Source organism: Sus scrofa, chromosome 6 (genome assembly GCF_054392235.1).
Source record: "Sus scrofa isolate SSC_HxYL_T2T_F1_AM1 chromosome 6, Sscrofa_HxYL_maternal_Yorkshire_Landrace_v2.0, whole genome shotgun sequence".
Classification (NCBI taxonomy): domain Eukaryota; kingdom Metazoa; phylum Chordata; class Mammalia; order Artiodactyla; family Suidae; genus Sus; species Sus scrofa.
Window position 1 is genome coordinate 18,628,353 of NC_139388.1, and position 24,710 is coordinate 18,653,062.

Here is a 24,710-nt window from a genome sequence, read left to right on the forward strand (position 1 = left end):
TGGGAATCTATAAATTCTAGTTTACATATATGATTCATTTGATTCTTACAACAACCCTATGAAGTGGTACTATTATCAACACCATTTTACGGATGAGGAAGTAGAGGTACAGAGAGGTCAACTAACTTGTGTGGGGTCTTACTGCCAGTCAATGGCAGAGCTGGGATTCAATCCTAGACATTCTAGCCGTAGACTCCATGCTCTAAGTCCAAGCCACATATGCTCTGCGGCTTCGTTCCTTCTCACTGCACGCCAGTGCTCTCCACCTGGGCAGCATCATCACTGAGTGAGTCTCACTTTTACACAGCAGATCTAGGAGGAAGTCACTAAGTGAACTGAAAAATCAAGAAATAAAAGTATAAGCATGCTACCTAGAAATATGGGGAGTTCCTGTTCTGGCTCAGTGGAAATGAATCCGACTAGAATCCATGAGGATGCGGGCTCAATCCCTGGCCTCTTTCAGTGGGCTCAGGATTTAGCGTTGCCATGAGCTGTGGTGTAGGTCACAGATGCGGCTCGGATCGGGCATTGCTATGGCCAGAATCTGTAGCTCCAATTCAACCCCTAGCCAGGGAACTTCCATATGTCACGGGTGTGGCCCCAAAAAAGAAAAAAAAAAAAAAAAAAAAAAAAAGAAAGAAAGAAAAAATATGGAAGTAAACATGTAAAGAAATAGTTAATCAAATTGAAAATAGCAGCTGCTGATGGGGAGTGAAGTAAGGAGAATGGGGCTATGGATCTTTGAATTAAGCTTTTTGAAATTATGTGTATGAGTAACTTTTTTGGATGTAAAATAAAATTTAAAAACAAATACACTGGAGTTCCTGTCATGGCCCAGCGGAAACGAATCCAACTAGGAACCATGAGATTGTGGTTTTGGACCCTGGGCTTGCTCAGTGGGTTAAGGATCCGGCATTGCCATGAGCTGTGGTGTAGGTGGCAGACCGGCTCATAGCCGAATTGCTGTAGCTGTGGCTGTGGCATAGGCTGGCAGCTACAGCTCTGATTTGACCCCTAGCCTGTATCCATATATGATTGGATCCATATGCCACAGGTGTGGCCCTAAAAAAGCAAAAAAAAAAAAAAAAACAAAAAAATTGTGTAAGAAAAAAAACACTAGGTGAGGAGAAAAAGGAGCTTCTGTGCTACTAAGGAACAGAGTCCACTCGTTTTACCTTCCTTTAGGGCAGTGGCGGTGGCCTTGCAGAAGGGTCTTTGTCTGCCTAGACCTGGCCATTCCTCTTCTGTTCACCAACTTCCCTCCAGCTGGGCCTGTCTCCAGCCTGGTACTGCTCCTCTCCTGACACCCTTCCGGCCCTGCTCTCCAAGACCCTGACTCAGATCCTGGGGCAAACAGGCCACTGTAAAATGCCCCTGATAATCTCCAGGGTTATCTAGCTACAAACCCTCTGTAACTCAAGGGTTTAAAGGTGTGACTCCTCTATGAAAATCTCCGTAGAGATCTTTGGAAAAACAAGCATTCATTAATGACTAAACATTTGGTTTTTAATGCGTGGGAACGAATATTTGAGAAGGTGTGCTTCCGGTCTGACTGGGTGTTAGGAAGAAAAAGATAGCAAATTGTGTTAGGCTTGAGACAAAACAGTAAGATGAGCTTCTAAGCATATATAAGAGGTATAAAAAATCATCACAATTTCTTTTTTTTGGTGGGGTGGGGGGCAATATTTTGCCGCAGAGAAGCGATGAGAACTTTGGTATTTACAGAAAAGTATATGCATCATCGAGAATTGGAACTTGGTACAAGTCTCTACTCAGTTAACCAGAACGTCCCTTTGAATACTGTCAGCATGGAAAATTAACCTGGTGACTGCTGAGAGTATATTTTCACCTATCATTGGTATAATTACTTGCCTTAAAAATAATCTTTTGTGTGTGTGTCTTTTTATGGCTACACCTGAGGTATATGGAAGTTCCCAGGCTAGGGGTCAAATTGGAGCTGCAGCTGCCAGCCTATGTCACAGCCACAGCCACGCCACATCAAGCTGCAATCTGTGACCGCTGCAGCTTGCAGCAATACCGGATCCTTAAACCACTGAGTGAGGCCAGGGATCGAACCCACATCCTCATGGATAGTAGTCAGGTTCTTAACTCACTGAGCCACAGTGGGAACCTCTTTAAAAGTAATCTTTACCCACTCTTTCTTTGTAAAAATAAGCAGTTTAAGTCAGGGAGCAGCAGAGCCAGGTAGAGTACAGGCTTTAGAGACACAGAGCCAGGGTTTAAATGAGCTCTGACACGTACTGGCAGAGTGAACTTGAGCAGCTTGCTCAACCTCTGAGGGGCTTCCTTTAGCCAACTGTAAAATGGGGGTCACACCACCTCAAAGTTCCCGAGAGAAGCAACTGCGACACACAGTGATGCATGGCTCAGTGCCTGCTTTATGAGAGCAGCCCGCATGGTCACTGTTATTCTGTGGCACTGTAATCCACTGTTTCCTGGCAGTAGGTGGGCAAGGGGGAAAACACAGCACTGGAGGTCAAATCAAGTCCAAACATATAAATCCTTTCGGTTCAACAACTACAAAGCATCTAGGTTCTTATGCATTTTCCCAGTTGAGTCGGTATCCACTGCGAGGAAGAATAAGGTGACACACGCCATCATGAGATGTTGGCAGAGTCAGAAGGCAGGATTCCATGTAACAAAGTCTGTCTTCCAAAATCAGAGATGACTGAGGGGGAGGACCTGACATGACAAAGGGTAAGGTTCTAAAGTTCCAGCCACGACAGAAATTGCCTATTCATTTAGATTGAATATAAAATTAACTTTGGTGGGTTTTAAAAAATCATTTTAAAAAATAGCAGATCTACAGATCAGCCAGTAGTAGGATCAGACGTCTCACTGGTGGTGGTGATGGTAGTGATGATAATAATAACGAGAGAGTTCCTGTCGTGGCGCAGTGGTTAACGAATCCGACTAAGAACCATGAGGTTGCAGGTTCGATCCCTGGCCTTGCTCAGTGGGTTAAGGGTGAGCTGTGGTGTAGGTTGCAAACACGGCTCAGATCCCGAGTTGCTGTGGCTGTGGTGTAGGCCGGCAGCTACAGCTCCGATTAGACCCCTAGCCTGGGAACCTCCATACGCCGCGGGTGCGGCCCTAGAAAAGACAAAAAAAACAAAAAACAAAAAACAATACCTCCACTACCACCAATTATAACAACTAGTAATAGTCACCATCATTGTTGTGGTTTATATTTGAGACACTTCACACAGAACAAGCTCCTCTCAAGATGCAGCAATAATGAACAGATGGAGAAGCGTAAGCACAAAACAGAAAGGTCTGTGAAATCCTAAGGGCTTGTTATGGGTTGAATTATGTCCCCTGTTTCCCCCCCACACCAGAAAGTATGTTGAGGTCCTAATCCTTGGCACCTCAGAGTATGACCTCACTTGGAAAGAAGTTGTTAACAATGTAACTACTTAAGATAGGGTCACACTGGGGTAGGGTTTTGCAGCTGTGAGCCAGTAAACACCAAGGACTGCCAGCCAACCCCCAGAACGAGGGAGCAGCAAGGAAGGATTTCCCTACAGGCTTCGGGGGGCATGGCCCACCTTGATTCTGGACTTCTGGCCTCCAGAACTATGAGTCAGTAAGTTTTTGTTGTTCTAAGCCACCGGGCTGGGGCACTTTGTCACAGCAGCTCTAGGAAACTAATGCAAGGCCTACGAGGATTTTTTTCTTCTAAGATTGAAATGGAGCAACAGCAAGAATGCCTAAGAGTGAATCAGGGAAGTATCCGCGGGGGAAGAGCCTTAGAACACATTTTAAAATCCTTCTATGCCTCTGTCTCTATGGCACCATAAACAATGTCCAAAAATGCTCAATTCTTATTGCATGCCTTTTATTAATAAAATCAATAAGTAAGCACTCAAGCCCTGGCCAGGAGCAGGTGATCAACAGAAATTGCTGCCTTGGTCAACTGGCCATAGCTTTAAGCTCCCGGGAAGGGCCGATGCTCCTTACTTTCAGTCCTGGAAGGGTTCTCCCAAGCACTTCTTCAAAGTTTACTGATGAGTAATTATTACCTGGATCCCAGTCATTTTTATACAAACGTTCTTTTCATTTGCTCCCCACATGGAGCCTGCCATCTGTTAAAAGGTGCAGTGTCTGTGGAACTAGCCCTAAAACGAAACCGGGCCCGCTGAACTATACTCGTAGCACAAAAACTCACATCACATGCTGTCCAAATAACTTTCAGGATAAGACAAAACCAATAAAAGGAAGGAAAGTTTCCATTCAGTCTGTCCCTTTACTTATAACTTGCCATGTGTGCTGTGTCAGACTGTCACCCCCTCCTCGGGTCCTGGCTCTCCGGACAGACAGGTACGAGGTGCTGTCTGGATGCATGTGCCAATCTTCTGACAGACCGTGTGCAACTCCGGTCATTAAAAAGACCTAATATCATGCACAAACTTCGGTTTTTTTAAGTCAGAGTTTGCCTTCTCTCTCACAAAGTGGGAGAGTAACCTTTAAATGCACAAAAGGTGGTGAAACCATTATTCCTGATGTTATTAGGAACAGGTTTCTGCCATCAGAGGCCAACACTGAACTCAAAAGAAGGAATTAAAAACCATTCCCAGATGGAGGCCTGGATTTGGCCTCAGCCATCAATTAACAATTAATCCTAAAGTCTTCTCCCTGAAGAAGCTTTCAGGTTTTGCCTATTTTTAAAGACACGATCTGGTGGTGATAAGGCTTGGTTGTCATTTTGAAGGAATGGATTTTAAAGCCAATTGCTTATCTCCCACTAGACAGAGCGGAGAACAGATTATTCTTTTGCCATTTAAAATTAGGGATTAGAAGAAGAAAAAGTTATGAGCTGGGAATTACCTTTTTTACAAATTATTATTATTATTTTTTGTCTTTTTAGGGCCACACCCAAAGCATACAGAGGTTCGCAGTCTAGGGGTTGAATCCGAGCTACAGCAGCTGACCTCTGCCACAACCACAGCAACTGGGGATCTGAGCCAAGTTTGAGACCTATGTCACAGCTCACAGCAATGCTGGATCCTTTAACCCACTGAGCGAGGCCAGGGATAGAACCTGCATCCTCATGGATACTAGTCGGATTCTTAACCTACTGAGCCACAACAGGAACTCTGGAATTATCTTTTAATATTAAAGAGCAAGGGAGAAAGTTTCAGTATTAAAATGTCACCATACTGGGTCACTACAAACACATGTGCAGAGTTCTCAAGTATTTCACAGGTGTAAGACGTCAACTTTCAGGTAACCACTCAGAGCACTGTGGTAGTGGTAGTTAACCGAGATAAATCTGGAACCATGGTCAGCCCCAAATCACTCATTCTTTCTCTTAAGATCATCAGCTTTTTTCCTATTGTACATAGAGTTGATTCTTGTTATTCGTGGTAGTTATGTTCCATAGAGTTGTGTGAACACTGAATTAATGGATACTGATCCATGGCCCTTATGGGAAATAGGCTTAGGATTTTGAGAGCCTCTGGTCACACCAAATCACTTATTTAAAAAACTTTTTCTTAAAAAAATCCTTTTTCTTTTTCCTCTGTTCTTCACATTAGATAATTGCTATTGTTCTACCTGCAAATTCATTTAGATGAATTTTGAGAGATGACTTCTCGATCATCTCCATTCTGCTTTATTTCTGTTCGGTGATTAAAAAAACACTCAGGTATTATAATTTTAGTTCTAAAACTTCAATACGACTTTAAAAAGACCATTTCTAGGAGTTCCCGTTGTGGCGCAGTGGAAGCAAACCCGACTAGGATCCAGGAGGTTTCGAGTTCAATCCCTGGCCTCGCTCAGTGGGTTAAGGACCCGGCGTTGCCATGAGCTGTGGTGTAGATCGCAGACATGGCTTGGATCTGGCATTGCTGTGATGTAGGCCGGCAGCTGTAGCTCTAAATCGATCCCTAGCCTGGGAACCTCCATATGCTGCAGGTTCTGCCCTAAGAAACAAAAATCAAAATAAAAATAATTTCTATTTCTTTCCTGAGATTTGCTATCTTTTCATTTAACTGCGAGCATATTTTTCTTTCACTTCATTGAGGATAATTATAAAAGCTGCATTAAAATCCTTGCCTGATAATTCTAACATCAGGGTTATTTTGGGATTGTTCTCAGTCAACTTTCTTATCTACTGAAAACATGTTCCACTCTCCAAGTGTTTTACATATTGAGTAATTCTGCGTTGTATCCTGGACATTATGAATGTTAAATTACAAAGACTGGATTTTGTTCTCCAATTACTGCTTTTTTTTTTTTTTTAAATCGAGCAATTATCTTGCTTGGTTTCAGGGTCAGCCAGAGATGTGCGCAGACAGAATTTGGGAATCCTCTCTCTGGATCTTTCCCTTCCAGAATCCCCCTTTTCTCTCCCTTAGCTGTGGTCTCCTGAGATCCAGTCTTCTGGTTCCCCAGCCCAGAAAGCCTGCGACTTCTCCATCAGAGCCCCTAATGCATTGCATGCAACGGAGACTTCGCTAAAGCCTAGGATTATCTTTTGGCACTCTACAGCTTGAGAGATAGTGATTAGAAGGAAACAAAACAAAACAAAACTTCACCAACAAAGTGACATTTTCATTTCAGCTGTTCCTGGGGGCAAAAGGGAGCAGCAAAGAAAGTCTCAGATTGAAAGCTTTGTGGTTATCTCCGCTTCTCATTAACGTGCCCCTGATATATAATCACACCTACGATTACAAGATTTAACACACCTGGACTCAAAGATGCTCCAGGAAGAGGAATCATCCACTCATCCCCTCCCATTTCCTTTTCTTTATTCACTGAGTAAGCACAATTGAGGAATCTCAGTGAATGCAGGCTACAGACGGTCTGAAGGAGAGAGGTTTTCTTCATTCACATGGCTTTTTTAAAGTGACAAAAATCTTCCATGGCCACAAACTATTTTAGTACCGGTGAGAGACAAGCAGTGTTGCTTTCATTGGCTACACACAGATGTGAGAATAGAGTTTCTTTTCATTTCTTCTCTCATCTTACTAACCAGACATTTTGCTCTGCTACAGATCCTCTCCCTCTCTCTCTTCCTCTCATTGAAGAAGGGAGGTGCGCTTACAGAGTTTTTTAGATTGATTTGTGTAGTGTTGTAACTCATATTTTAAAACAATAATTTGGATGAATTGATTTGGATTAATTTGGAAATAATTTTGGATTCACAAAAAAGTTGCAAAGACGGTACAGAGAATTCCTGTATACTCTTCACCTGGTTCGCCCTATTGTTAATGGCTTCCATAACAACGGTAATATTTGTCAAGGGTTTTGACAATGGGCAAAAAACATTGACCTTAACTCCATTTTGTACAGCAGATTCCCAAAAGAGCAGTGAGTACCCTTAAAGAAATTTTATTATCTGAATTATCGAGTTACGATCTGTATGTCCCCCACTCCTATCAAGGCCCCAGATAATGACTAGGGGATAACTAATGCATCCATGCCTGTCCAAAAATGGTGCCAGGAACATGACATAGCAACATTCTAGCACAGACAAAGCTATGTGTCTGACAACACACTTTTCTAATGGCTTCACTGACATGTAGTTAAATACCAGCTGCAGATGAGCACTGTGGATGCCAGGAAGTGAAGTTTTAATGCAAACTTTCTCAGTTAAGTTAATCAGGAATGTGTTTCCATTAAAATCAAGAAGGAAATTAATTTAGAGGTCACTCATTCTCAGCACACATATGGATGTATATACTTTCTTCCTGGATTGGCCAACACTGGGGAGAAATCCAGCCAAACACACTTGGAGGAGGAATAAAAGTTTAATTTATGCTGCAACTAAAAGCTCACGCACTGAACTCACAGCTAGAAAGGAAACACTGAAAATGAGGCCCTTTAGTGATTCTGAATGAACAACAGAAAGAGTCAGGAAGATAAGGCATTCAAGTTCAGGCTACAGCGGCAGTCTTGGTGTGGTCCAGCCAACTCACCTTGGAACCTGTCCCCCTGAGGGCAACGCTGGGACCCAGCATCTCAATCTAAAAACTTTCTCTGCAGCAGTTAGTGTACAGTTTGCCTAATATGTTACAGAGGAAATGGACACTCTTTTTGAAAACAAGACAATTTTCCTGCTATAAAATCCCTGCTGGCTGATTCATCTGCATGACTGCATCCAGGACAAAAGGTTCAAGGCCTGCTCTGTTGAAAGGAAGACTGATAAACAGATAAAAAAACCAAAGAGGCAGGGAAGGTGCAAATGCTAAGAGATGGACTGACCTCAGTAGCTTTCTGGCTGAGTCCCCGAAGCAGCAGCACAATCACGTGGATGGCAGCTCGGCGCACCTGAACTTCGGGGTCTGTCTTAGCCACAGCAATCAGGCAGGCTGTTACCTAGGAGGGCAAGGGAAGAAGCAGTCAATAAAAATCGGGAAGGCACAGTTACCCAGAGCCTTTCAACCGTGTTCTCCTCTCTCCACGTTCATCACCAGCGACCTGGCTCAGAGAGGGGTGGACCGCTTCCTCATTCTCCACGAAAGAAGGAGAGACCTAGTGGTGGAGATCTTGATTTGGTCTGGCTTTCCTGGGAAAGGGCAAAATCTGGTTTGGAATTCAGGAGGGAGATTAAGGAGTGGGAAGGAATACGTGTATATAATAAAGATACGGGCAAAGGTGAGTATTTCCTCAAAAGTGGGAAGAACTACTTGCCTCCCTTTAGAAGGAAGAAAAATCTGGTCTCAAACACATTGGCTTCCAGGGACTAAGGACCATAGGGATTTAGCTAAGCAGGCCTCAGAGTTCAAGGCCTGGCATGAATATCAATGTGCCAAATAATGAAAGCTTCAGCCCAGAGATAGAAAACTACATCAGGATTCCAACGGATCTTCTGGGGCGTCCAGACGTCCCAGTCTCACAACCTAGTGTATGTCCTGAATGAGTCACGAGGGGCCACTTTCTGAGGCTCCCTGCCTGGGCGTCTTCACTTGTGGAATGGGTCAGCGCTCATTTACTTTAAAAGTCAGCTTTATAAGAGGGAAGACTGGAGATTACTTATAAAACATGGTGCCAGATATGTAGCTAATAATTATATGACATAACATGAGACATTTTCCATACCCTGTACCAGCTACCCTGCTCCCACCCTGCTCCTGGTGGGCACGAAAATATTCTAAAATCTCTAACATGAGATAACAGCTGAAAACAAGAGCAAGAAGCTTTTCTGAGGCATCTGTGCAAGACCAAAAAGGAAAAAGCAAAAATTTTGAAAGTGGGACCAATGACGACAGAAATCTGAAGTTAAGTCTCAATTATTCAACTGGTCTCTCACATACTTTGTTGGGTGATTCGCTCTGCGAGTGTGTATCTTGGCCAAGTGTGGAGGGATTTCTAACCATGATAAGAAAATAGCCAGATTGTGTGCTTGGGAACATGTATAAATACATATTATGTTTAAAGAATTTTTTTAAAAAAAGGTTTAAAAAAAGAATACAGGCACGAATGAGGAAAGAGACTTGTGCTGAAATTTGAACTATGCAGGTTTTATTTTTCACAGCTTTCAAACAGTTGGGCATAGTTCAAAGTATCTAATTAATCAGTGATGGCAAAGGGATTAGAAGAAGTAACTTGCTCTTAAATATAATTGCATCTGTGATGCACTGGCATTTAATCAGGCTGTACATCTATTACACAAACTCGACGCTCGTGGATGAAGGGAAATCCCAGAAAAGCTCAGCTCTTTGGGGGTCTGATTTTCAATGAGGACCCAGCAAGCTGCTCCTGCTTTTGACCCGGGACCCTGACCCAAGGCCACCAGCGGCTTCCTTGCCTCTGGCATTAACGGTAGAAGCAATTCAGTCCCAGGAGGAGTTCCTTGGGCAACTTCCAAACAGGCAACAACATAATAGGTACCTCCACTTGCAGGCTTAGTATTTACGAGGTAAGAGCTGAAATCAGAGAAACAAGTTAGAGCTAGGTCCGACTTCTTCTTCACACATAAAAGTTCAGCTTCTTTAGTCTGATAACTTCAGCATGAAAGCCAGCCCAGGGGGCCATGTAACACACAGGCTCTCCCAAGCCTTTTGCCTGCTTCCCTGAAGGTTTAGTTTCAGGCCCATGTAAAGCCTCCTGGCCTGGAGCCCTGCTGGTGTCCAGCTTTGCCACCACTGTTCTGCCCCACTAGGCTGAGTGGAAGGCCAGCTCTGACTCTTGGGCATTTATTCCACAATCAGCATAGGCAGAAGCACCCGGGCTGGAAAAGGACCTCCTCTGCAAAGCCGGTTCTTAAATCCCTGCGCCACCTTGAAGGATGCCTGAGAAAGGAGCTGGTTATTACAAACCTTGCTGAGATCAGCTGGAATGGCCTCCTGCTTTTAGTATTTTTGCACCAGACTGTACCAAGCTGATTGCAATCAGCCATCCAGGACCACCAGGAAGAGGCTTGCGAACAGAAAGAGTGTTCACGGACCTCTCTCAACACCTCTGTCATGGGACCAAATCCTAGGACATGTACAATGATCAGCTGTGCAAAATGCTTTTAAAGCATCAGCATTTCAATATGGCCTTGCAGATATCCTCTAGAGATAAGAATGGCCTTCTTCTGCTCAGACCAGGCTCCCACGACCAGTCCGTAATGCTGCTCTTCTGCAAGCCGATGGGCTAGACCCCTCGTCAAACACGAGAAGCAGGGAGGACGCGTGGCCGCTCTCTTCCATCTGTCCAGTCTGCACAAGTCACTCTCACCTCCAACCCAAGGACATACTTAACACTGCCTTCCGCCCCCCTAAAAGCCTTGGCAAACAGAAAGATGATGTAAGGTCTTTACTGATTTATGAACTGGTGTAACATTTCCACCTTCTCCCAAAGGGCAGAACCCATTCCATGTGATCTTCATGTCACCTGCCCTAAGGGTCAACGTACCTATTCTGACAAACTAAACTCCAAGGAAGACTTTTTCATTGGCTAAATTATGTAAATCATATTCACTTCTGAAAGCCGTACAGAGAGAAAAGTGACAATTGCTTCGGAAAGACTAAAGGTCAGTTTAAGCAATGTGACGTTCGATAGGAGCCAACAGAAATATGGAAAAACATCACTCCCCGAACAGCTGGCACACATAAAGCATAATCAGAACTACATAAATAAAGATAAAACAAATGGCAAGAGTACCAAAAATCCACTTTGGAAAATTCCAGAAGAGAGGTACCAGAGTTGAGGCATCAATTACTTAAAACATGATTTCAACTTTCCAACTGCACCTTCATCCTCTTCCCTAACACTCCTTTGTTAAAATTCAGTCTGCTAACTTGTTCGAAGCTAGACCACCTGTCCTTCTACTCTGTAAACTAAGAACCTTAACGGTAAAGACAGGGTGGCCTCTAATTCCTGCAAGCTCCACTTGCTCACCTAACCTGCCGTGAAACAGAACCAAGGGGGCTCCGTTCGCTTCCTTGAGGTTTCCTGGGACACCCACCTGAGTCCTTGTCTCAGGGGTCTACGTACCCTCAACCACACGAGCGCTCAGGAAACCGCACTGCTTGTGGCAAAACTCGTAAACACTTCAGATCGTTCCCAGGGAGCAGAGGCGACAGCTGTGCGTCAAACCTCAAAGCTCGGGTTCCTGGAAGTCTGGGCGCCACACTGAAGACAGGCTGCTCCCGCACGTGTCACCTAGGGCACATCTTCTCTGCTGAGTGAGGATGGGCCTCTCCCTGAGGTTCACTTGAATCGTATTTACTTTCCACAGAGGACAATGAAGATGAAAGAGCCTATCAAGATTTGGTTTCAAGCAACACAGTTCTTGACAAGAACAAGGAGGAATGGGGGAAAATAATAATGTTCTCCAAACAGGTTGAATCTTGGTATCAACAGAGAGGAAAAACCTGAACTCCCAGTACAGAGACCATGGAAGGGCTACGTCCCTTTCCCAGCAGCAAGCCCTGCCACAGCACAGAAAGTGCCCCAATCCGGACCACCCAGCAGAGCCACAGCTATGACCCCCAGATCAGATCAGGTCAGAAGAGTCTACGGTGGCTGGTTTGTTCAATGTGACATCAAAACAAGTCACACTTCCGCTCTTCCTCTGCGTGGCTAACCCCTGACCCGTGACTTCCTTGATGCCCCGACAAGTAAGTGCGTGTCCCAGCTCCCCGTCCCTCAGCACCTTGGGCGTGTCCTTGGACATCGCTCTGGTCATCTGTCTACTTATTCCTCTGGGTTTCACACTCTACTGAGATGTCCTTGGGGGCAGAAACTGGGTCCTCAGTCTGTGTCCTCTAAACACATGACAAACACTCATGAAGGAGAATTCCTTCTTTACAGCCAAAGACAAGTTTCCCCACAGTTAAAGCTCCTTCTCCACCAGGATACGCTGGGGCCAAGCATTTCTGAGTCTACAAGAGAATTCGTGACCTTTCATGGGACATGAAAGAAATGACATAGAACAAGACACAATAACCTTTTAAAATGGGTTGTATCATGTCATCCCCTGGCCTTGGCTTCCCCTCTCACTCACAGCAAAAGCCAAAGTCCTTACAAGGCCCCACCACCTCTCCTTCCCTCTTTCCCTCTGCTCTTCTCTCTAGCCACGCTGGCCTTGCTGCTCCTTGGCACATGAAGCACACAGTGGCCTCAGGACCTCTGCCGTTGTGGCTCCCTGCTACCCCCCCGGCTCCCCCCCCACCCCGTGTATCTGCCTGGCACAGCTCCCACTCCCTTTGTGTCTCTGCTTAGTGACTCTGCAAGTCACCTGTCAGGGAAGCTCTTCCTGTTCTTCCAAATGCACAAAATCACTAACCCCTCCGGGCCTCTTGCCTTACTAGGTTTAGCTCCTCAGCACTCACTCCACCTGACACAGTAATATATTTGCTTACTTGCTTGTTTGTTGGTTGCCTAATTCTCCTCCCTAGAATAGCAGCTCCATGGGGACAGGAGCTTGGTTGCGTTCAGAGCTGGATTCCTACCACCTAGCACACACAGCTTCGTTGTAGTCTCATAACGGGCACAGAGTAAGGGCCCAGAACTCATTTGCTGAATGAAAAATAAATGAATGAAGAACTACTCAAGGGCTGGGCCTGATCTCCCCCTTTTGTGATGTGAGGGGACAAGAGTGGTGGGACTGCATGAGGACTCTGTGACTGGAATCCTACGAGCGCCAGGTGTTCGAGCATGTTCAAACGCGTCATCCACCCAAGGCAGCTGGACTGGCACTGCGACATGGCAAGCGTGGGATGCTCCATAAGAAGGAACATCTAAAAAGAGACAGAAATTATGTGGGACAGAAACACCTGGTGTTCAAATCAGAGGGACTGTACTGCCTTCTGAAGTTTCATTGCCAAAAGCAAATGCTATTGAGACAGAGTTCCACGACCCTTCCTGTCAGCAGCTTCTCTCATATGGCAACGCTCTTCTTTTTCAAGGGTGCAAAAACAATCTTATAAATGAACTGAAAACATTTATGGAAGGACAATACAGAGGAGTGGTTAAGGGCACGGATTCAGGAACTGCCTGCCTGTATTCAAACCTCAGCTTCCCGGAGTTCCCACTGTGGCGCAGCAGAAGCGAATCCGACTAGTATCCATGAGGACCTGGGTTTGATCCCCGGCCTCGCTCAGTAGGTCAGGGAGCCAGGATTGCTGTGAGCTGTGGTGTAGGTCACAGATGTGGCCCGGATCCTGCATGGCCATGGCTGTGGCTGTGGTGTAGGCCTGCAGCTGTAGCTCTGACTTGACCCCTAGCCTGGGGACTTCCATATGCTGTGGGTATGGCCCTAAAAACCAAAAAAAAAAAAAAAAAAACCCCAAAAACAAAAAACAAACAAACAAACAAAAACAAAAACAAAACAAAAAAAACCCCTAGTATCCCATCTGCATAACCTTGGCAACTTACTTAATTTATCTGTGCCTCAGTTTCCTCTGTGAAGACTGGATCAGTTGACGTATGTAAGGCACTGAGATGAGCATTAGTGCTTGCTGCTGTTACTACTGTGAAAACACGAAGGAGGAGTTCCCAGCCTGGTGCAATGGGTTAAGGATCCAACGTTGCAGCAGCTGTGGTCGCCACTCTGGCTCACATTTGATCCCTGGCCCAGGAACTTCCATATGCCACGGAGGGAGCCAAAAAAGAAAAAAGTATGTAGGAACTAGTCTTTCCAAGTCGAGCTTCTCCTCTTCTTCCTTCAATATTAATCAGCAAACACTTACTGAACAGCTGCTCTAAGCCTAACGCTGTGATAGGCAAAGGTGGATAAAGGTTGGTTCTGTCCTGGTTGAGCTCACAATTTATGAATGATTATAAACCCTCCTGGAATTGAGATTACAGAGCATCTGGGTCCCTAGAAGTGGGGCAGGGTCACCAGGAAAGGGATTAACCTGGCAGGTGCCCTGACAGCAGCAACTCCTCATGTTAATTTTAAGGTTGAAACAAAAGGAAGGGCTCCCTCTTTAGCACCCAAGGTAGCAAACAGCTTACTATCTATTCCTACTTCATTTCTGAGGGCTTCATAAGCAATGCTCACTTCTTGCTGTGAGTCAGGATGTTGTAAAGCTTAACAGGGCCCTTCATGACATGGCCTCTGCCTGCTTCTCTTGTTTCAGATCTGCTACCAGTTCACCTATCACCTGCCTTTTTTTTTTGTCTTTTTTTTGTCTTTTGTTGTTGTTGTTGCTATTTCTTGGGCCGCTCCCGCGGCATATGGAGGTTCCCAGGCTAGGGGTTGAATCGGACCTGTAGCCACCGGCCTACGCCAGAGCCACAGCAACGTGGGATCCGAGCCGCGTCTGCAACCTACACCACAGCTCACGGCAACGCCAGATCCTTAACCCACTGAGCGAGGGCAGGGATCGAACCCGCAACCTCATGGTTCCTAGTCGGATTCGTTAACCACTGCGCCACGACGGGAACTCCTCACCTGCCTTTTGGATCTTCACTCTAGCCTGTGGATCTCCCTAGAGTTCTTCAAACGTGTTGTGTCCAGAGCTGGATGCCGACCCTTGCACATGGCTTGGCTGTGGTCTTTTCAGTGCCTTTGCACAAGCTGCTCACTCCGCTGAAATGCTCCCCTCTGCTTTCTTGGGCCACCTAACTTCTACCTGTTCTCCAGATTCAGCTCCAAGGGTCTTTTCCTCCAGCACGTCTTTGTCAACACCCAAAGCTGACTGAGGGGCTCCGATCACAGCGGACTCTAACTGCAATTCCTGCCATCTATACCTTCCACAGGTTACCCTTGCCCAGAAGGCAAGGTAGTATCTTATAGGCTTGTATTCTTGGCCTATAACAAGGGGGCCTGGAACACTGCAGGTGTTTGGTAAATGTATGACTGGGGACATTTGAAGGACGCAGGTTACCCCTGTTTTCATTTCCTAGCTGCTCATCCTCATCACTGTCACCATCAGCTCCCTTTGTTCAAATGACCAAAATGCTCCTTAAAAAATCTGAATACAGAAAAGTAAAATGTCTTTACGGGAATGCCATCTTCTCAGTGGGGCTTACCTTGAATACCCTATTCAATGTATTTATTTATTTTTCATTTGGGTCGCATATGGAGCTCCCAGGCCAGGAACCAGATCCAAGCCTAAGCTCGACCTAAACCACGGCTGAGGCAACACACATCCCTAACCCACTGTGCCGGGCCAGGGACTGAACCTGCATCCCCAGAGCCTGCTGATTCTGTTGCACCACAGCAGGAGCTCCTTGAATACCCTATTTAGACTCGCCTAATACTATAATCCTGATTGACCTTACTGCTTGTTTTCTTACTTTCCACAGCACTTACTATTGTCCAACATATTTTGTATTTTAACACGCATATCATTTACTGTCTGTCTTTTCTCACCAGAACGTAAGCGCCATGAAGACGGGAATCATTGTCTATTCTGAAGAGTGATATGTTGTAGTGTCTAGAATGCTTCTGGGCATTTGTAGGCTCCCAATAACAAGTGGTGGATAAATCATCACATTACACATATACGTTATCTCTAGATCCTTCTAACCATTCTGCATTGTCGATATTTTAACCCCCTTTTCTAGGTCAGGAAACTGAACTCAGAGTCTAAGTCATGTGATCCAGTGAACACAGAGGGTGGGTCCTCGTTTATCCCCATCCCCTGAGAGTGCTTAGAAATTTGGTTCTCTTTCAACAGGTCAGGTGCGTCTCCAGAAAGATAATACTTCTCAAATGTTATGAAACCTGCTTTAGCTCCAACTTCCTAATTAACCAAACCAAGAAATTTCTCTAACACTTTCAAAAGGAAATCATACGCCACCAGGATGTTCCAGTTTGCTTAAGAGAGAGAAAGGAAAGAAGACTCTAGAGGAGTTCCCCTCGTGGCGCAGTGGTTAACGAATCCGACTAGGAACCGTTAGGTTGCGGGTTCGATCCTTGGCCTTGCTCAGTGGGTTAAGGATCCGGCGTTGCCGTGACTGTGGTGTAGGTTGCAGACTCGGATCGGATCCCGTGTTGCTGTGGCTCTGGTGTAGGCCGGTGGCTACAGCTCTGATTAGACCCCTAGCCTGGGAACCTCCATACGCCCTAGAAAAGGGCATATGGGTACGGCCCTAGAAAAGGCAAAAAGACAAAAAAGAAAAAAAAAAAAATCAAAACCCAGAAGACTCTGGGAGGTCACAGAGAAATATGGTCTCAGTTCTCAGCTTTAGGTGGGAACACTGACTCTGAAGCATGAAACTGCCAGGGAGCAGTGGCCCAGGGGATTCAGGGAAGACTTTGATATTCAGGGACAGTGTGAGCTCAGCAGCTCCAGGAAATGCATGAGATACTCTCAAATCTGAGCTGATTCACTTGGAGATCTGGGGGAAATTTTCATTCACTTCACGGCTGTGTTTAAAGAAAATTCTGTGATGCTTACACAACTGAAAATATACTGAAAACCACTAAATTGTACCCTTTAAGTGGGTGAATTATAGAGAATGTGAATTCCATCTCAATAAAGCTGCTACAGAGTTCCTGTTGTGGCTCAGTGTTAACGAAACTTACTAGTATCCATGAGGAACTGGGTTCGATCCCTAGCTTTTCTCAGTGGATTCAGTATCCAGTGTTGCCATGAACTGTGGTGTAGGTGGCAGATGTAGCTTGGATCCCATATTGTTGTGGCTGTGGTGTAGGCCAGCAGCTACAGCTCCGATTTGTCCCCTAGCCTGGGAACTTCCATATGCCATGGGTGCAGCCCTAGGGGAAAAAAAAAAAAAAAAAAAAAAGACAAAAAATAGAAACTAAAGCTGCTCTTAAGAATAAGATTTGGGTTTGGTTCAGATCATGGTCCAAAAGTTTGTTTCAGTTTATGGTTTGTTTAGGTTGAGTCATGTGAACAGACAACTAAACAAAACGAAAAAATGAAGGAACCATTTTACTGCTTGACCCAGTTTATTCGTATAGACTGAAATCTTTACCCAACATAACCAAATAGACCCGCAGGGTCCTCTCTTAGAGTGTTATAAGTCAATAAACTAAAGAATAAGAGATTTGCTAAATGCCATCCAAAACAAGCAAAGGTCAGATGCCCAGTGGTTCATGTGTATGAGAACGCTTCAAGGTTTTACTTTGGTAATAATCATTCTTTCTTTTTTTTGTCTTTTTTTCCTATTTCTTTGGGCCGCTCCCGCGGCATCTGGTGGTTCCCAGGCTAGGGGTCTAATCAGAGCTGTAGCCACCGGCCTACACCAGAGCCACAGCCAACGCGGGATCCGAGCCACGTCTGCAACCTACACCACAGCTCACGGCAATGCCGGATCGTTAACCCACTGAGCAAGGGCAGGGATCGAACCCGCAACCTCATGGTTCCTCGTCGGATTCGTTAACCACTGCGCCATGACGGGAACTCCAATCATTATTTCTAAGTAACTAAAAAAAGATACAGGAGTTCCCGTCATGGCTCAGCAGTTAATGAACCCGACTAGCATCCATGAGGTTGCAGGTTCAATCCTTGCCCTTGCTCAGTGGGTTAAGGATCCGGCGTTGTCGTGAGCTGCGGTGTAGGTTGCAGATGTGGCTCGGATTGGACCCCTACCTGGGAACCTCCATATGCTGTGGGTGTGGCCCTAAAAAGACAAAAAAAAAAAAAAAAAGATACAAAAAGTTGGGCGTAGAGGCGTGTCCCTCAAGTTAGAGTTAAAGGAGAGGAAATGATGATGTTCCTAAAAACCCTAAGTTGGAATTTAATGAGAAGAGTAGCCTTTATAATCAATTAAATAAGGTGTATAAAGCTCAGGATTCAGGAAATATCATAAATTCAGGTGTAGGTATATATCTGTGAGTGTGTTTTGCTGCTCGTTGATGAAATATCATCGCCAAACACTGAAAAAAATTCCTTTTTAGTAGATACTTTTTCTTTCTTTTTCTTTCTTTTTTTTTTTTCCTTTTTAGGTAGGGTTGTACCCATGGCATATGGATGTTCCCAGGCTAGGGAATGAATCAAGTGCAGCTTCCAGCCTAGGCCACAGCCACAGCAATGTGGGATCCGAGCCACATCTGCAACCCACACCACAGCTCATGGCAAACACAGGATCCTTAACCCACTGAGTGAGGCCAGAGATTGAACAAGCATCCTTGTGAATACTGGTCGGGTTTGTAGCTCACTGAGCCACAACGGGAACTTCTCAGTAGATACTATTTTTTTTTTTTTTTTTTTTGTCTTTTTGTCTTTTCTAGACACGGCAATGCCGGATCTTTAACCACTGAGCAAGGCCAGGGATCGAACCTGCAACCTCATGATTCCTAGTTGGATTTGTTAACCACTGAGCCACGACAGGAACTCCCAGTACTAAGATTTGATGTTCAGCATGGTCTGCCCTAGGATACTGAACACTGCAAAAGAAGCCAGAATTACAAGTTGTCTAAGTTTTTATTTTCTTTAAGTTACGTGCTTTATATGAAAAACCTAGTCTCTCATAAATAAAAAGATAATATAAACTGTACTTTATTTACATGTGTATAGTTTATTTTATTTTTTTGTCTTTTTTGCCTTTCTAGGGCCGCTCCCGAGGCATATGGAGGTTCCCAGGCTAGGGGTCGAATCGGAGCTATAGCCACCAGCTACGCCAGAGCCATAGCAACGCAGGATCCGAGCTGCATCTGCGACCTACACCACAGCTCACGGCAACGCCAGATCCTTAACCCACTGAGCAGGGCCAGGGATCGAACCTGCAACCTCATGGTTCCTAGTTGGATTCGTTAACCACTGAGCCACGACGGGAACTCCACATGTTTATAGTTTATAAACCACCTTCTTCCATAAAAGATTTAAAACGGTGAAGCCCATTGGTAGTAAAAAGACTCCTGGCAACATATTAACCAGTATTTTTTTGCCCATCATCATCTTTAAATAGCAGTGCCTAGCACATAGTAGGTGCTTAAGACACATGTTAATATAGTAACATGTAATAAGTAAACGAAAAGGGCAAAGATAAAATTTAAGAGGCTAGGAGTTCCTGTCATGGTGCAGTGGAAACGAATCCGACTAGGAACCATGAGGTGGCGGGTTTCCTTGCTCAGTGAGTTACGGATCCAACACTGCCGTGAGCTGTGGTGTAGGTCGCAGATGCGGCTCAGATCCTGTGTTGCTGTGGCTGTGGTGTGGGCGGGCAGCTGTAGCTCCGATTCGACCCCTAGCCTAGAAATCTCCATATGCCGAGGGTGCGGCACTAAGACAAAAAAAGACCAAAAAAAAAAAAAAAAAAAAAATTTAAGAGGCTAAAAGAAGATATTCACAGATGACAACAGTGAAATGCATTTTTTCCCTGAATTTTAAACTCCAAAACCAGGAGGAGTGTCCAGCGCCATCCTCATCACTCTTAGTTTGGCTGCTCATTTATCCTTTACCAAGTGGGTACCAGGCACTGTGTATAAAATGGTGAATAAAACAAGGAACTTAATTTCTCTTTTCTGGTAAGACCTTGTTTCCCTGAATACAGGGCACCTCTGCCCAAAGAGGGCCAGTGGAGTAGGCATTTGCCTGAGATTTTTCTGTGAACAGGGATGAGACACGTGGCCCAGAGGCCTAGGGGAAAGTCCTATCTGCTCTTCCTCAAAGTTTCTTCAGTTCTGTTGGTTTCCTTTGGAACCTTCCTAGTAAACCCTCTTTTATGGCTTGAAGTAGGTTAAGATGACTTCCTCTCATTTGCACTTAAAAAAATCTTACAAATACAACTTTGGATACACATATGAGGCCGAGGGAGGTTAAGTGACTCGCTGGATCTAGAAAAAGAACACAGCCCTCTTCAGTCCCAGTGCGGAGCTCTATCACAGGTCCAAGGAACACAAGCGTTAGAGAAAGGGATCAACAGGCCGTACGTACCTCGTGAACCACGGAGCCCAGCAGGAAGTCCAGCCTCTGGCACAGTTCTCCAAGGTTGGATAAGCTGCTGGCCCTGTGAGCACCGTCTGGATCTCTTGCTCCCCTCAGGAAGGTGTGGATCAGAGGTTCTCGGTACTTTGAGACCATGTCCCCTACAGAAAAAGGGAAGAAATCAAAATATTTATTTATTTATTTATTTATTTAAATTGAAGGCTGCAGGTGTGGCATGTGGAAGTTCCCATGCTAGGGACTGAATCAAAGCTGCAGCTGCCAGCCTATGCCACAGTCACAGCAATGCCAGGTCCAAGCCAAGTCTGCAACCTACACCGAAGCTCACGGCCACGCTAGATCCTTAACCCAGTGATCAAGGTCAGGGATCGAACCCATATCCTCATGGATACCAGTCATTTCTGCTGAGCCACAATGGGAACTACCACGTATCATCATGGCACATTGTACAGGGCTTGATACTCTCCAAAGTACTTGCATAACCATGAAAAATCGTGCCCTGGAAGAATACTTTATGTTAAGGAAAATATTCACAATGAATTATTTTACGAAAAAGCATGAGGAATCCCAATTTTTAAAACTATTTATTTTTTCTTTTTTGGCCATCCTGGGGCAAATGGAATTTCTGGGCCAGGGATCAGATCTGAGCCCCAGTTGTGACCTATGCCACGGCTGCGGCAATGTCGGATCCTTTAACCAACTGTGCTGGGCTGGGGATCAAACCCATGTCCTGGATGGAGTTCCGGCTGCAGCAGGATTGGCTGTATATCTGTAGCACCAGGACGCAGGTTCTGGCCCGGCACAATGGGTTAAAGGATCCAGTGTTGGAGTTCCTGTTGTAGCTCAGTGGTTAACGAATCCAACTAGTATTCATGAGGACGAAGGTTTGATCCCAGGCCTTGTTCAGTACGTTGCAGACATGGCTTGGATTCCGAATTGCTGTGGCTGTGGTGTAGGTGGCAGCTATAGCTCTGATTTGACCCCTAGCCTGGGAACCTCTATATGCCATGGATGTGGCCCTAAAAAGCAAATAAATAAATAAAAATAAAAATCTACACATGGAAATAAAATATTTGAAGATATACCCTATAAAGCTATTAAAAGTTCCTGTTGTGGCTCAGCAGAAACCAATCTGACTAGCATCCAAGAGGATGCAGGTTCAATCCCTGGCCTTGCTCAGTGGGGTAAGGATTCAGCGTTGCCATGAGCTGTGGTGTAGGTTGCAGACGCGGCTCGGATCCTGCATTGCTGTGGCTCTGGTGTAGGTTGGCAGCTACAGTTCCGACGGAACCCCAAGCCTGGGAACCTCCATGTGTCGCAGGAGCGGCCCAAAAAATGGCAAAAAGACAAAAAAAAAAGGAGTCATATTATGGGAAACTTACACATATTTTACATATATACACACACACATACACACACAAGCAAACAATGTATATGTCATAAACATACAGCTGCAAAGACTTTCACAAACTCAATACAACTGTCACAGTCACAAATAGCAAGAATAGTCGTGGCTAGACTCTGGTCATCAGCCAGGACTTTTCCTATACTATCACCCCCCCAACCAAGCAAACTGAGTGAAAGACAATCAAGGCATTGTGGGCACCTGTCAAAGAAAAGTCCAAGATTCTTCACTCATTTGGCAGATATTTATGGAGAGGCCCACTATATGCTAAACGCTGTTCCTGATGCTTGGTATATATTGGTGAACAAAAGAAACAAAGAGTCTTGCCTTCTTGGAGTTTCCATTGTCGTGTAAATTACATCATTTATTGAAAGGTAATAAATGCCATGGGCAGGTGGGAGGAGCAAAGCAGGGTTAAAAAAAAAATAAGGAGTAATGAGGACGGTGTCAGCCTTCCGTTTTTAATTTATTTTTTATTTTTTATTTTTTTTTTTGTCCTTTGTCTTTTGTTGTTGTTGTTTGTTGTTGTTGTTGTTGCTATCTCCTGGGCCGCCTCCGCGGCATATGGAGGTTCCCAGGCTAGGGGTCGAATCGGAGCTGTAGCCACCGGCCTACGCCAGAGCCACAGCAACTCGGGATCCGAGCCGCGTCTGCAACCTACACCACAGCTCACGGCAACGCCAGATTGTTAACCCACTGAGCAAGGGCAGGGACCAAACCCGCGACCTCATGGTTCCTAGTCGGATTCGTTAACCACTGCGCCACGACGGGAACTCCAGCCTTCCGTTTTTAAAAAGATGGCCAGGGTAGGCTTCCTTGAGATGGTCGAGACATTTTTATTTTATTTTACTTTATTTATTTTTTTGTCTTCTTAGGGCTGCACCCAAGGCATATGAAGATTCCCAAGCTAGGGACTGAATCAGAGCTGCAGCCACCAGTCTACACCACAGCCACAGCAACGCCAGATCTGAGGCGAGTCTGCGACCTACACCTCAGCTCGAGGCAACGCCGGATCCTTAAGCCACTGAGTGAGGCCAGAGATAGAACCTGTGTCCGCATGGATACTAGTCAGATTCGTTTCTGCTAAGTCACGAGAGGAACTCCGGTCGAGACAGTTAATCAAAGGCTTGACGGTGAGGCTGTCACCCACGTGGATATCTGGGGAGAAACTGAGTCACCAGGGAACTCCCAGAATTCAGTTTGAAAATGTTGAATAAGTAGTGGAAGATACAGAGAGAGTTCACAAGAAACGTCTGGGTAGAAGCAATAATACACTGTGGACTCAATGGAATGTGGATCATATTTAGAACCTTTTAACTAGACGTAATGAAGGGAGCGAGTTTAGGCGGGGAAACCAAGAGGACCAAGGGCTGGACCTGTACCGTCAACAGGAAGTCTGGGAAGGGCCTGGGATGCGAAGAACCAGCAAAGGAGACTGAAAAGTAATAACCAGTCAGGAAGGAGGAAGATGAGCATATCCTAGAAATTAAGGGAAGAAAGTACATCAGAGGGAAGAATGGTCAACTGCATCAAACGCCGCTGTTAAGTCAGGAAAAAGAAGACTGAAAACTGACCATTAGAGTGAATAACAATGAGGTCACTGTTGACTTTGACAAGAACAATTTTGATGGACTGGTAGAGGTGAGTGCATGACAGGGGTGGGTTTAAGATAGAAGGGCGGGGGGAAGAATTGGAGACAGAACACTTAAGGAGTTTTTCTATAAAGCAGACCAAAAAAAAAAAAAAAAAAAAATGAGTGTAGTTGGTCAAGGAAGTGGGGTCAAGAGAAGTTTTTGTTTTATAAAGAGGAGAAAGAGCATACTACGGCATTCAGAATTGACTCTTTTTTTGGCCAAATGTGCAGCATGTGGAACTTGCCAGGCCAGGGATTCCATCTGAGCAGCATCTGGAACCTGTGTCACAGCTGTGGCAATGCCAGATCCTTAATCCATTGTGCTGGGCTGGGGATCGAACTGGCAACGCCACAGAGAGGAGCCAGATCATAAACCCAGTGTGCCACAGTGGGAACTCCCTTTTGTTTTGCTTTGTTTTTTGTCTGTAATGGAATGTCTTCTTCTAGAGGTGTGCTGAAAAAGAAAGCTGTTTTGGCTTGATCTTGGCTCTGACGCCCTAGTTCCAGAACCCAAGTATGTAACATTCCACTTCCAGGGAGGTACCATTGTGGCTCAGTGGTTAAACGAACCCAACTAGTATCCATGAGGACATGGGTTCGATTCCTGGTCTCGCTCAGTGGGTTAAGGATCTGCTGTTGCTGTGAGCTGCATTGGTTGCAGACACAGCTTGGATCCCAAGTTGCTGTGGCTGTGGTGTAGGCTGGCAGCTACAGCTCTGATTTGACCCCTTGCTTGGGAACCTCCATATGCTTCGGGAGAAGAGACAAAAAAATAGACCTCCCCCCAACCCCCAAAAAAAGCAAACGAACATTCCACTTCCAGGTTTTTTGTAGCTCTAAGGTTACATGAAATCTAAATGGCGACAAAATGGTTTCTGAAGCATGCCTTTAAAGTCACCAAAATGATAACCTACAAAGAAAAACCACCAACTTGTCCTATCAGGCCCGGCTCAAATGCCACTTCCTCTGTGAAACCTTCCTTAATATCCTCAGTCAGCGGTAATTAGCCCTCCTTGGAAGTTCCACAGCACTCTGTGCTTAAATCACTTGGGTTTAAATCACACTTGTTACTAAGGCCTGGATTCCTAGATGTTTCAGTCTGTATCTGTTTCTCCCATTAGACTATAAATTCCTTGAGGGTAGAACTCTGACGGCTTCATCTCTGCTCCTACCAGTTCTTAGGAATCTTTGCACAGACTGGATACTCAAGTGTCAATGTTGAACTGAATTCACTCATTTATTTAACAAAACGTAATTGTGCACTGGTATCGTGCCAATGTTCCGGGGATACAAAAATTGATAAAACATAATCTTTACCCTTTAAGAAGTCCAAAGTTTAAGGGGGTGGGTATAAGCAGATAAGTACCAACAATTACCGTACTGTGTGGTTAATGTCGTCACAGAGTCGAGG

The 24,710-nt window shown here is 45.1% G+C and overlaps 1 protein-coding gene across 1 annotated transcript in view; it reads right to left on the minus strand.

The window, feature by feature from the left end:
- The window catches only part of TANGO6 (transport and golgi organization 6 homolog), a 198,299-nt gene that overhangs the window by 19,976 nt on the left and 153,613 nt on the right, over window positions 1–24,710 (minus strand). The window contains exons 16-17 of the mRNA XM_021093875.2: window positions 20,253–20,404; window positions 8,230–8,343 (exon numbers count right to left, since the gene is read on the minus strand). Coding sequence (XP_020949534.2) covers window positions 8,230–8,343; window positions 20,253–20,404 — 266 coding nt within the window. The remainder of the gene's footprint in view (window positions 1–8,229; window positions 8,344–20,252; window positions 20,405–24,710) is intronic.